The sequence below is a fragment of the Aotus nancymaae genome, unplaced genomic scaffold, assembly GCF_030222135.1.
Source record: "Aotus nancymaae isolate 86718 unplaced genomic scaffold, 86718_ANA_hifiasm-v0.15.2.pri h1tg000040l, whole genome shotgun sequence".
NCBI lineage: Eukaryota > Metazoa > Chordata > Mammalia > Primates > Aotidae > Aotus > Aotus nancymaae.
In genome coordinates this window covers 128,241,827-128,255,929 of record NW_026988454.1, presented here as the reverse complement: position 1 = coordinate 128,255,929, position 14,103 = coordinate 128,241,827, and the positions used below count along the sequence as shown (strand labels likewise).

At 55.0% G+C, this 14,103-nt stretch overlaps 1 protein-coding gene across 4 annotated transcripts in view; it reads right to left on the bottom strand.

The window, feature by feature from the left end:
* The window catches only part of GRM4 (glutamate metabotropic receptor 4), a 121,932-nt gene that overhangs the window by 98,446 nt on the left and 9,383 nt on the right, over positions 1-14,103 (bottom strand). For all 4 annotated transcript variants that reach the window (XM_064361154.1, XM_064361157.1, XM_064361155.1 and 1 more), the window contains exon 2: positions 10,452-11,336. In XM_064361154.1, the coding sequence (XP_064217224.1) occupies positions 10,452-10,970 (519 nt within the window). In that variant the 5' untranslated portion in view covers positions 10,971-11,336. The remainder of the gene's footprint in view (positions 1-10,451; positions 11,337-14,103) is intronic.

Here is a 14,103-nt window from a genome sequence, read left to right as displayed (position 1 = left end):
GAGCAGGTGGGCTTCACAGCTGGTCTGCCTCCAGCCCTTAACCACAGGCCACCAGGGATGAGGCCGTCCCACATCACCCAGACAGAGAGGAAGCCCAGCTCCAACAAGGAGTCCAACAGGTGCCAGGCGGAAGACAGAGATGGGGTGGAGGGCATGAGAGGAAAACACAAAGCCACAGTCAGAAGGAGGCAGGGAGCCGGAGACATACAGGCGAAGAGGGGACAAAGCTGTGTCCCGGCTCTCCTCCCTACAACAGCGCTGCGGGCTGTGGAACCAAGCATGGAGGCCGGCCCTGCCTCTCCTCACCTCCCCCAGCCCAGGCCTCCAGAGAGTGGCAAGCATAAAGGTCAATTGGAATATAAAGCGGAATTTGCCTTCCCTTCATTTCCAACATGTCTGGGTCATAAAAATGCTAGTTTAGTAAGTTGGGAGAAAAATAAAGGCACACAGTTCATTCAGTAGTGGGCAGGGGGAGGCAGGGTGGGGCTAACCCTGAAGACTAATGGGGGGTCCACCCTTGCCGCGGGTGTCCCTCAGTCCCACACCCAGGCCCCGGGCTGGTGGCTTCCCCAGTTTGTCTGTCTGTGTGTCTCTGGGCCAGGCACTGAAATTGGGAGTATGACCAAGAGCAGTTCAGCCCAATCCTGCCCTCAAGGTGCTCAGGAACTGTTGGGAGAGACGGATTCCTGCAAGAGGCCCCACCTGCCCTGGGAAGGTCAGGAAAGTCCTGCTGGATTTGAGTCAGTCTAACTGCCCACAAGGCAGCAAGAAGGGCATTCCAGGAGGACACGGCCCGAGCGGGGCCAGGAGGCAGGCCATGGAAAGCACCGAGCGTGACCGGGTGAGGAGGAGCGGGGTCAGAGCCTGCCTAATCCCGTGTTCTTGTTTACAGAGAGGACAGCCATGTCACCCAAGGTCACACGGCAAGTCAGCAGCAGAGGCAGGCCCAGAAAGCAGGACCTGGGCCATGGGTGGCTTCACTGGCAAGGTGGGACCCTCAGCCCTGCCCTGCATAGAGATCCAGAGACCACCCTAGGCCCCAAGCTGGGCGAACCAACAGTGTGAAGGACTGGAGGACCCCAGGTCACTAAGTCCCCAGGCAAGGAGGCTCTGGTTCACCTATCAGAGTCATCCCTTGGTCCAATGCGGTGATGCACCCCCGCAGCACCAAGCTCCCCACCCTGCATGACTCGGGCCACACCCCTCAACACCCCTTTGAATGCTCCTTCCACAGGAGATGAGAACAAACATGGCCTGGCCCTGCATGAGCCGCCACAGTGCCAGCTCCCACTGCATTTTCACCATACCCTGAAAGGTGCACCTGCTTCTGCCCATTTCCCAGCTGAGATGAGCAGGGTCCAGGAGGGTCAGATCTGCTGGGGCTGGGATCTGCACCACTCCCACGCGCCGCCTCCAGAGCCGGGGCTCTGTGCCACACTCCACAGTCTACGCGCCAGGCACTGCCCTGGCCCTTGCTTGCAGGCATTTCATCCTCACGGGGCCTGTGAGGTGGGTGCTGCAGGCATCCCCATTTTACACACAAGGAAACTGGGGCACAGAGAGGCTCTCCCAGGCAACAAATGACAGAGCAGGGGTATGGATCCAGGCCAGCTGGCCCCAGGGCCCCTGCGGCAGCCACCACAGTACTGCCCCTCAGGGCTCCCCATCTGGCTGGCCCTTCCTCTCTCTGGTATCCAGTGCCCAAGTCTGTCCATCCTCAGGCTGGGAGCTGGGGGGAGTAGTGGGATGGGGTCTGAAGAGGCCCAGGAAGGCCCAGGTATGCAAAAGCCATCAGGGTAGGAGCCCAGGGAAAGAAGGAGCCTCTCACAGGGGCCATCACCTCTGTGGCTTCACAAGGGCTGCTCAAGGACCATCTACCCACTTTACAGGTGAGGAAACAGAGGTCCTGAGAGACCTGGTAACTTGTCCTCCCATGACACCCTCTGCAGCAAGAAGGATCAGGAGGGGTTTGGAGGCCTTCTCCCGGCTCCCCGGACTGTCTTGGACCGGCAGCTCAAGCTCCCAGCTCAGATCAACAGCCAAGCAGAGTCCTGCCCCTGGGTCTCTGTCTGGAACATGCTACTGCCTCTGCCTAGAACACTCTTCCTCACAGCCACAGGGCGGCCCTCCACTCCATTCAGGTTCTGCACAAGTGTCCACTCTGCAACAAGGCCTCCCCACCAACCCTGTCTAGACTGACCTCCCCTCCCATGGGGCTCTCCAGCCACTCCTCGCTTTGTGATTCTGCAGTGAGCCGCTGCCCTGACAATGCACACTACACACTTTGCCTTCTCACCGCCTGCCTTCTCCCTCCAGTGTGGAAGCCCACCAGGGCAGGGATCGCCCATGTGCTTCCTGCTTGATAAAGTTCACTTGGAGGGGTGGTTCTCCACCTGGAATGCCCCTGTCATCACTTGGGCAGCCCAGGCCCCATCTCAGACAAGTAAAATCTGAATTCCTGAGGTGGGCTGGGGTATGAGGCTTTTCTAAACTCCCCAAGTGATTCCAGCGTGCAGCTGAGATGGACCACTGCTCTTGCAGAGCCGGGCACGAAGGAGATGGCCAGTAGCTTCAGTAAGTGAACAAATACATGCATGGCTCTTTACAGATGGACAAACTGAGTTCCAGATGGGAGAGAGGAAGCCAGAAGCCAGCAGTCATTAACTTGAGGACCACCCCTCCGACTCAGCCCCCACCTCAGCCCTTCCATAATGCCTTGCATCACATCCAGAGGCCCCACCAGCTCCTACCTGGGCTCCAGAGCCCACGGGGCCTCCCTCCATAGCCTCTCCAGGAGGTCTTCCCAGAGGCCCCGAAAGGCCTCCACGCTTGCCTTTTAACTGCAGGAATGAGCCTGTTGCCCATCCAGTCACCGCACGCTAAAGCTGACATCCCACTTGCTTCCACTGCAAACCCACCCCCGATACCTCAGGGTGCCCCTCGGAGGAAGCAGCCTCAAGAGGACTGCAGGGTGGGTGGGGTACTCCCTGGAAAAGAAAACCAAGGACTTGAGGCATCTGGGTCAGGCCAACTGGGCTCCTAGGTATCCAGAAACAGACCTGGGCTCACAGTCTTACAGGCCCGCTGGGGATCCAGGAATCCAACGCTCCCTGAACCCCTCCATGACTGTGACCAGCCGCCAGGCTTGAGACCCACTGAAGCAAAGCAACTTCTACCCCACTGGCCCCAATCCATAGGGAAGGGCCCGCCCAAGGGCACAGAGAGGACTGGCTGCCAGTAGCCAGGGGGACTCTGAGCCTCCCCTTAGGGCTGCTGGGGCTGCCCAATGCCAGGGTTCCCCTCCTTCCACACCCCTTCCCCTCTCTATCCTGGCTCAGGCCTGGCTCTGGTCTGGAGGTTCCCCTTCCCAGGCTCTCACCACAGTGGGGTCTGGGGGAAAGAGAGACTGTCACGGCAGGGAGCTTCTCTGCCCTCCCCTCAGGAGAACTGGCCCTGAGAGTCACCCTCAGCAAGACCTACTTCAGACACCCCTTTCTCTCCTTCCCCAGGCCCTCATGAGCACTCCAGCGTCTACCGAATCCTATTCTGTATCCCCAGCCTCCCCGAGCACCTCCTAAGGGCTTTGGGCACATTATCACTTCTGCCAGCTGGGCATCATCACACCCATTTCACAGGTGAATAAACTGAGGCTTGTAGAGGCCATGCAGTAAGTATGCATGAGGCCAGGTCTCAAACCCACCCCTAGCTGGTGGTCAAGAAGCAGGAGAGCAGAGTGGTGAAAAAGGTAGATTCAGGGCCAGACGGCCTGGGCTCAAATCCGGGCTCCACCACTTACTAGCTGTGTGACCTTGGGCAAGTTGCTTAGCTTCTCTGTGCTTTCATTCTCAGTTCTGCTAAATAGGGATAACAACTGTATACCTGCCCCCAGGGTTGCTGTGATGGTGAGGTCAAGCCCGGCACAGGGTAAGTGCTATGTAAATGGTTTAATTATTTCACCTCAGTCACCTCTCAGAGAGAGTCCCTCATGTACCCCCCCAACATTTACAGAGCAAGCCCTGTTGGGACAAATCTCTAATGACAGCCTAAAATGGGACATGGTGATCTCCTTTAACAGGGAGCAAAGCTTTAGGTGAAAGGAATTCCCTGAGTCAGTGAGGACCTGGAGAAGGTGTTTTGGGGGGAAGAAACACATTCAGCTGACCCTGGATGCCACCAGTAGCGGGCACTGGTGGGCCCTGGCTTGACCCAATGGTAAGGTGGGTCCAGCCACACCCATCCCCACAGCCAGGAGCTCGAAGGGGACTCCCAAGACTTCAGTTGCCCAGCTGTTGCTGCAGACATGGGGGCTGCAGAGCCCTCTCTCCCACTCCCCATCCCTCCATGAGTCCATTTGGTGAAGGTTTCCTGAGGACCACCAGGGGCCTGCACCAGCTGGAAGTCCTATAGGTGGGGCATAGAGCCTAGCAGAGGCCAGCTCTGTCTCTGTCTCCTCTACTCAGTTCTGTGCTTGTAGCTTAAGAGCAGCCCTAGACAATACATAAGCAAATGGGCATGGCTGTGTCCCCATAAAGCTTTATTTATGGACACAGAAATTGGCGTTTCATATAATTTTCCTGTATCGTGACATTATTTTTCTTATTATTTTGTTTTTCAACCATTTAAAATATAAAGGCCTTTTTTAGCTCATGAACTATACGAAACCAGGTCACATTTGGCTCCTTGCTAAGCCCTTGTCTAGAGGAGGAGCCAACAGCAAAAAGGAAAACAAACAAATGCGTACATGACTGTAACTACGATGAGCACCTTCAAGGAGAAGAACGGGGAAAGAGACAGAATAGCCAGGGGCCCGAGAGCTTCTCTGAAGAGAGGCCATTTAAGCCCAAGGCTGAATGTGGAAGATCCAGCTTCAAAGAGTGGGAGGAGAAGACTCCAGACGGCGAGGCGAGCAGGTGCAAAGGCCCTGCGGTTGGAAAATAGCCTGGTGTCTTCAAGGAGCATAAAGAAAACAGTATGACTGGTGTGGGCAGTGCCCAGAGGGACAAAGGGACGCCAGGGGCATCAGGTAGCACAGGGCCTGTCGGACAGGAAAGGAGTTCACGTTTTAATCTAAGAGCAACAGGAAGTCAATAAAAGGTTTAAGCAGAGGGTTGAATGGATTCCATCTGGGTTTTAGAAAAATCTCTCTGGCTGCTGAGTGGAGGTTTGGCTGTGGAGAGGCCTTTTGGAGTCGAGAGAGGAAAGACTGGGCTTCAATAATGGGCTGGATAAGAGACTATTGGGGTGGAGGCCATGAGGAGCTGTCATGTCCAGGACAGGTTCTGAAAGTGGAGGCTGCAGGGTGAGCTGATGAACAGAAAGACAGTGGTCAAAAATGCCTCCAGGTTCCTTGGCCTGGTCAAGATGGGCAGGCTACAGGAGGGTGGGTGGGCTTTCACTAGAACCCCTCCTGGATGTGTAGTGAAAACACATAAAGACACAAAGCCACGTCCTCACAGAACATCTTGTATGATCTAAGCCAGAGTTGCCCCAGGGCCACACCCTTAGCCTCAGCTCCAGAAGCAGCCAAGAGCCTAGAGGGCACATGCTCCCCCTTTCCACACCCCCATTTCATGATAGCAAGAAACTCTCATTACCCAAAGTTAAGTTGTGTGCTCAGTCTCAACACTGAGCTCTACGCTCAAGGCAGGAAGACACAAGAGGCCCAGCAGATGGTGGGGAACTCTCCGGGATCAGCCTTAAAGGTCACCGTCTGTCACTGCCTGCCCGCTCCATCCTCTTCCGCATCGGCGGAGTCCCTCATGCTGACTTAAGGCCCAGCTACAAGCTGTGCAGTGACATTTCCTGTGGGCTGACTGTGTGCCAGGAACCATGCTAGGCCTTCTTGGACCTTAATTCTTTTTTTTTTTTTTTTTGAGACTGAGTTTCACTCTTGTCACCCAGGCTGGAATGCAATGGTGCGATGGCTTACTACAACCTCTGCCTCCCAGGTTCAAGTCATTCATCTGCCTCAGCCTCCCAAATAGCTAGATTATAGGCAACTGCCACCACGCCCAGCTCAGCTTATTATTGTATTTTTAATAGAGACGGGGTTTCACCATGTTGGCCAGGCTGGTCTTCAACTCCTGACCTGAAGCGATCTGCCCAGCTCAGCCTCCCAAAGTGCTGGGATTACAGGCATGAGCCACGACATCTAGCTGGACCTTAACTCTGAATCCCCATGCTGTCCTGTGAGGCTGGCACCATTATCATCCCCATTTTACAAATGAGGAAACTGAGGCAGAGAAGGGTTAAGCAGTTTGCCAGGGTGGTCAGGCCCCAGGCTGCCTGGCTCCAGAGTCCAAATGCTTGCCCCCGTGTGGTACAGCGCTCCCTTCTCCAAGCCTCAGCTTTCTCCACTGCAAAATAAATAGAAGACTCAAAGAAACAATTTCTGGATCCCTCTGAGCTCTTACAGGTACAGAATCTGGAAACTGCTTCCCTCCGGGGGGTCTCCAGTCTGTTCTTCACCCCCTCTCCCAAAAATGACTGCTCTCAGGAAAAGTTCCTTTTTTTTCTTTTTGAGACGAACTCTCACTCTGTCATCTAGGCTGGAGTGCAGTGGCACGATCTTGGCTCACTGCAACCTCCTACTCCCAGGCTTAAGCAATTCTCCTGCCTCAGCCTCCCAAGGAGCTGGGATTACAGGTGCATGTCACCACGCCCAGCTAATTTTTGTTTTCTTAGTAGAGACGGGATTTCACCATGTTGTCCAGGCTGGTCTCGAACTCCTAACCTCAGGTGATCCATCCGCCTCGGCCTCCCAAAGTGCTGGGAGACACTGTGCCCAGGTCTTACGGGCTCATTCACACTATGGTGTAAATAACTGACATGGTAACTGGAGGTGAGGTAACTAGTGGCTCAGGAATTAAAGCCCAGGTCTGACTTGCTTCAGAACCTGGGCTGGGCCCACAACAGTGCATTGTACAGGCTACAACCACTGGGCTTAGGAGCCCACCAAAAGGTATTATTCTTCACACCCATCAGCACACCCTGTCCTGAAACAATGGGACAAATTTTGGATGAAAGAAGGGGTGGGAGCAGGGAAGTCAGGGATAGAAGCTGTCAGACCTATGAATTCCCAGAGTCAGGCCTTCTGGTCCCCAACAAAGATACGTTCAAGTCCTACTGCCGACTCAGCTGATTTGAGCAGGCAGTTTCCCAGGAGTCAGTCCTAGGGAGGGGACCTGGCTTTGAGCCCTTCCCTGTCATTTTATCAGGGCTCAGCGTGCACATCTGCAGAGCAAGAGGTTGGCCCCTTCCAGCTCTGCCACTTGTGAGTTTTGCTCCCAGCCTAGCCCCAACTGCACCCCATTAGCATTCTCCATGCAGTAAATCACCCGGTGCCCCCAAACCCAGGGCTCCCCTCTGAGCCAAGCACCGGAAGTCCACCTCTTACAAGAAGGAGAGCTGTCATCACAGCCTCTGGTGCCAGGTTCCCAGCAGGCCACATTAACCCATCATCAGGGGAGCAGGGCAGGGGCTGCAGTGGTGTCCTCCTAAATGGACACCTGGCGGTGGGCGCAAGACCCCTCCCCAAAGGTATCCCTCGCTCACCCTCCTTCCAGAGGCTCCTGCTCCCAACCTCCCTCCCCAAAGTTCAATCTTTTTGCTTCTGTAAGTGGCTTTTAAGTTTCTCACCCAGCCTCTTGTTTCTATCAGTTTAATTATTGAGGAGGCCTCTTGTCGCCAGCCTGGAACATTAACGATGTTAAAAGGGACCCAGGGAATGCAGGCCACAGCCGGCTGGCTACCTCTCCCCACCCCTCCCTTCCCTCACCCAGCTCTAACACTCTCTCCCGCTTTCTGCTCCACTCCCCAGGTCTCTACCTCCTGGTCCTGCGGCGCTGTCTGTACAGCCTGGGGGGCTCCTGACCCTGGCCCCAACCACTCCATCCTGTGTTATGAGGAGGCACAGACCAAACTGAGACTGCACCATGCTCCTCTGTGGCCAGACAAACAGAGGACACTATGAACCCCTAGGATAGTAAGGCTCTTCACCCCAGGCACCTCACCCCACCTGGCCCTTCCCCTTCCTGGGAGAGGTTAGCACAGCAGTTGCAGCCCACTCCCCAGTCTGGGCAGGGAGCATCTCATCTCAAAATATCTATGTTCCCAAGAACATACTCTAATATCTAACGCTGAGTGATGGTCCCTTGAGCCTTCATCACGTGCCAAGTGGCAGGAGCTCAGCTCCTCTCGGCCTCTCCACCTCCCTGTAAAGTAGGCACTCACCTCCCTCTGGTGAGGGAGAGGGGACCCTCACCAATGGCACAGCTTCAAGGACTGGACCAGGCTGTTTTACCATCTTTCTAAAAGACCCAGAGTCACTAGAGGAGTTTACTTACAATCTCAGATAAACAGAATGCAGCAGCCTCACTTGTGGGGTGGCCTTCCTGGAGGCTGGGGGTCTGTGCCCCACCCTGCCAGGCTGACAAGGAGAAGTCCAGGGGTTGTCCCCTCTGCTGGACGGCCCAGGCTGCCTCAGCTCCCAGGCCAGGGCCAGGCGGGCTGAAGTGATGACTCATCTGGCTTGAGCCATCACTAGGCCCCGGCCTGGGACAGCCCAGCCAGCTCTGCCTCTCCTCTGGTCTCCAGTCCCCACTGCAAAACTGGGTGTGGTGGGAGGGCTGAGCCAGGCTACCCATTCCTGAACCCTCCTGCCAGGGAACTCTGAAAGACGTTCAGAGCAACACAGCCCCCGGGGATTGCTCCAATTGCCTAATGCAAGGGCAGAAATTTTTTCAAGTTCCCTGCTTCATCTTCAAACTACGTACAACCAGGTTAAACCACTGATCATTAAAAAAAAAAAAAAAAAATTTAAACCACATACAACTTTTGCACTCTTCATAATTCATCATTTGTTTTAAAATTAAAATTATGTTTTCATCCAAATCATCAAGTAAAACCAACACTCCAGGAAAAGCCTCATGTTCAAGGCCCACAGAGCATACTAGAGACAGGGCTATATACACAGGATAGGGCACACGTGCTCTTCAGCCCCAGAGCAGCCAATGGCAAAAGTCCTGCCCCACCCAGACATGTGACAACTCTGAGCACAACTCTGGCCTCCTCCCTTTGTCACCCCAGCCCACCAGCTTCCTCACCCCAACCCCAACACTGGGACCATCCTCTCCCTTCATCCTCACTTCTGTGCGGGCACCCAGACAGGCCCCTCAAGTCCTGATGCATCATGGGAGGTGGGCTAATGGCTTCGAGAAAGAGTCCCAGTGAGAGGGGTTCAGCCTCAGCTCTCCCCACCATGCCTGGTGCAAAACAGCCTCTCGGTCCACTCCCTACCCCTGGAGACTTTGGGGAGACAAAGGTCAACTCCAGAGGCCAAGAATCTGACACCAGGGTGAGGGAGGGACCAAGCAGCTTCCTCAGTGTCCCTTCCTCTTCCTCTCCGCATTCTCTCCTCCACTCCCCACACACACAAACACGCACAAACACACACACGCGCATGCACACACAGAGCAAACAAGGCAGGCTCCAAGAGAGAAGCGGGCACATAATTATTGGTAAAATGCTTGTAATGTTTTTCTCTCTACCCGGTAGCTTTCAGTTGTTTTAGCAGCTTAGCGAAGCACTTGGCTCCAATTGAATTGCAAATCAGCAGCTCTTGCCCCAGGAAGAGAGGAAAGGAGGAGGCGAGGAGGGGGTTGGGAGGGATTCCAGAAGGAAAGGGAGAAAGGTGTGCAGGGAAGAAGGGCAGAAGGAAGGAAATCAGAGGAAAGCTTGGTTCAGGGCCCAGGGCACCAGAAACAGAGACCGCCTACTCCTGCAGGTCTCAGTTTTCCCGTCCTCATCTGCATTCTCCGCAGGCTCAGCAGCCCCACACCCCATCCAAAAAATGAAAACACTTTTTCCAACCTCGGGTGGGGCAAGAGGGCCACAAGGGGCTTCCTCAACTACCCAGAAGAAAAACATATCTTTTTGGGGAATTGCAATTATTTGAAAACAACGTCAAAGCAAAAGTCTCATCTCCCCGGGAACCTCCAGCACTCATCTTTCCATTCTTCTTATCTGTCTGTCTGCCTTTCTGTCTATCCACCTGCCTATCTTTTTATCTGTCTGTCTGCCTATCTCCTCCTCCCTTCTGTCGTTCTTCAGAACATCCTTTTCCCTCCTGGTGCAGAATTCCGCCGAGAGGAGTTGCTCACTGAGCCTCCAGCGGCAGGTGCTGTTTCAGCACCTCGGTCAGCGCCACACGGCTGGGTCCCTCCCTGATGCCTTTCACTCTGCTGTGCCTACGCCAGGACCACAGGACAACATACTGAAACCAGGAAGAGCTGCCCCAAATTCTCAGACACTGCTCCGAGGAAAAAACTGTCCTTTGGAGCGAGGAAAATAGGAGGAGAAAGGGGCTGGTGGGCCAGGCCTGGCATCCTGGGGTGTGGTGGGCAGAGGCCGTTGGGGGAAGAGCACCTCGGGGAACCAACTAAGGCACTGACCTTGAAGAGGCGAAGGATGTTGGCCACCATGATGGAGACAGAGCTCCCTGAAGCACCGATGACACCCACCACACGTTCAGGCTTGGTGATGATGGGTGGGCCGCCACTGCCACAGCGGACCTCCGTGCCATCCTTTTCGATGAGCGCCTGCACAAAGGTCAGTGATTGCTCGAGGGCATGGGTGTCCCTGGAGCAGGTGTCCAGAATGCGGGCGCCCAGCGTGATGTTGGGGAGCAGGTCCGGGTCGTTGTTGATGCGGTCCAGGGCGAAGAGCATGGCCTCCAGCCGGTGGATGCCCTTTTCCTTCTTAAGTTCTCCACAGGCCTTGCCCTCTGAGCCCCGGCCGTGCACCGGGAACAGGCCTCCCAGTGTGATGTCCCCATCTATGCGGATGGAATTCATGTGAGGATGGCCTTTGGGCTTCCCCAGGGAGGAAGGCATCCAGGGGCCGTAAAGGCTGAGGAGCAGGCAAAGGGGCAGCCGGGCCCACCACCAGCCCAAGCCTCTCTTCCCAGGCATCTCGGAAATCCCTAGAGACCCATGAACGGCAGGCCCACTCCTAGTCCTGGCAGGTCCCTGGCCCCACAGCCTGGGTAAGCATGAGCAGAGCAGCTTCAGCAGCAGGGGGACTGAGGGCAGCCAATCGCGTGGCCCATGCTGCTGCCCTCTCCCACCTCCTCCTTGTCAGTCGGGCAAAGCGCAATTGCCCACACAGTCCAGGCCCACAGACGGCAGGCAGTGGCCGGGGTTGCAGGGAGGCTCTGATCCTCGTCCCGTCCTGCAGGCCTATTCTCGGTGGATGACTGTGGAATGGGCAGAGTGCTCCTAGCTTGGCGTATCTTGGCATCAAGGAGAAAACAGCTCCAATCCTCTCCTCTTACCAACCTTAGAAGGGGAAGAGAGAGAGAGAGAGTATCAAACAGCAGCCCAAAGAAGACATTAGCTAGTCTCATCTCTCATCAGGAGTCTGAGAGAAGGAGATGCTGGAGGTTATCACCAAAGACTCCATAAATCTCCTGAACGTGGTTTCCTCTCTGCCGTTCTCAACTCTGGCTTAAATGGGAGCGTGTAAGGGAGAAATTAGGTCATGTTTGAAGCTTCCTAAGGCCTGTACCCACTGCCATCAGTAGCCCAGGTATCAGAGAGCATACTCCCCAGGAACAGCCTGGAACTGGCTTGGGAGGAACAGGGGCCTTTCTCAACACACCCACATGAAGGAGAGCAAGAAACAGGTCCCATGGGCCCAATCCCATCACAGAGATGAGGAAACTGAGGCCCAGAGCAGGAGAGCATTTTGCCTGAGTCACACAGGGAGTGTGCAGTTTAATTACAAGCTCAGAAAAGCTTGGACAACGCCTACTGCAGCCCAGCTTCCCTGCTCTCAGCTCTGGAACCCGAGACACTTTGGCTCTTCAGGGACTCAAGAGACCCAGAAACGCAAGTAAGGCCCCCTCAAGAGGAAATCATCCTGGAAAGTGGTGGTGCAGGCTGGAGCTGCTCACTCTGAAGGCCAAGGGAAGGCCAGGGAGGAGCTGAGGCTGTGGGGGTTCTGGATATTCATCCTGAATCAGGGAGCGCAAAGTAGACCCTGTACTCTCCGGCTTCCACCCCAGCTGCACAGCTACCCCAGGCAGAGAGGGTAAACCCAGCAGCCCCTGCACCGGAGCAAGCATCTGTTCAGCTTGCACATCCTTCCTCCCTCCCTCTCCTGACTTTCTTCATCTCTCCATTTCTCCACTGCCCTTTCTCCCCACCCCCACTTCCTTCCTCTGAGAGCGGGGCTCGGGTTACGGCCTGAGCTACTGCACATTATTAAGACCATCATCATTATTATTGTGGTGATTAAATATTTATCTGCAAGGGTAGAGCAGAGAACACCAGCCCTTCCTCATTCTCACTGCTAATTTGGGCTAATTTCTCCTGGGGGTTCCTTCCCTCACCCCAGCCTCCCCACTCAAAGCCAGCAACCTCCCTCCCTACCACTTAGGAGGCCACAGGGAGAAGGAATGGAAGCTAAGTCAGGGCTTGGCTGGGAGTCAAACCCAAGGACCCCTTCCCCAGGGGTTTGTCAAATGAAGACCAACAAGCCACTTGTCCATCTGTGCCTCGGTTTCCCCAAGCAGTTGAAAGAGGAGCTTATGATGGAATTAAGAGGCTTCCCCAAAGATGTGGTCCCTCCATCCAGACCAAGCAGTGGTCTCAGTGCCATCCCTCCCATCTGTCATTCCTCCAGCAGAGGCCCTGACTGCACCAGTCTGGGCCAAGGGGAGGGAAGGAAGCTGCAGAGCCCCAGAGTCCAGCCTCAGCTCCTGAGCTTCTCTGGCCTTCCAGACCCTCATTTCACATTTCACACCTTCTTCAAAATGCTCCCTTCACATTACTTTCTCAGAAACCAAGAATATGGCTATTAATTCTCCCTGGCCCCATGTTGCAGGTGAACCGGTTGCCCAGAGACATCACATAACTCTCCCAAAGTCACACAGCCAGTCAAGATGCATCCAAGACCAGAAGCCGTATCAGCCACACTGGGGAAGCCCCAGCAAAGCCCACAGAAAGTTTCTCAATACCATCCTCTCCCCCAGAGCCAGGAGCCAGGGACCTAAGACTGGGAGCCAATGCCAGTGCTTTGGGGAAGGCGTAAGAGCCATTAAAATACAAGGGGTGGGGGGGGGGTGGCGCTGCACCTGTATGGAGCTGTCTATCACTCACACCCTCCTGTGAATAAGTTTACCAGATCTCTGTCCTAGATGGCTATGGAGAGGACAGGAGGTCGGGTATGATTTGCCAATGCCAGTATCAGGAAATTCAGAAGACAGAAACTAGAAGAGCCACAGCCAAATCTCACAGTTCTGCCACAGTGGCTGGAGGTAAGGTGCATCCCTCCTAGTCCTCAGGAAAATCCGTAAAATGGGTGGGTTGGAGTGAAATCCAATCTGGGGGCGATACTGCCCCTGCTGACATATATTCAGTTGTTGGAATGATGGCGGAGAGTCAGCTACCTGCCCATGCTCAGGTGGGGGGCAGAGATGCTGACTGGCCAGCTGTGGGTGGGAGAGACTGCGAGGTGAAACATCATCCTGTCCAAATGCTGACGGTGCCCCGTAGAGAAATCACAGCAAATGACAACCACTGCCATGTGCCAAGCACTGTTCTAAGTGCTTTACCTACATTTTCTCATGTAATCCTCACATCCCTATGAGCCACATGGTATTTTTATCCCTTTCTCACAGATGAGGAAGCCAAGGCACCAAGTGCTTAAGTGACATCTAGCCAGGGGCACAGAGCTTGTGCAGGCTGCCCATGCCCCTGGCTGCTCCTCTGTGCTGGCCCAGAGGATCTCGCAGGCCTTGCCAATTCCAACATCCTGTGAGTGTATGACCAGTTTCCATGAATTTCAAACGGAGGGATTTTTGGCATCATGACAGGCCGTGTGCCGGGGCTACAGCAGGGCAGATCCAGGCTGGCAGATCAATGCACAGCAGCTTTTGACAGTCAGGCCCTGCTCAGGCTTCCAGATCCTTTATGAGGGCTCACACTGGCTTCTCCTTGAGGCTGGAGCATGTCTGGGCTGAGCAGTGCATGCACACGCATGCATGCACGTGTGCACAGACACACGCACGCACACGCGCGCGCACACACACACACAGGGAAG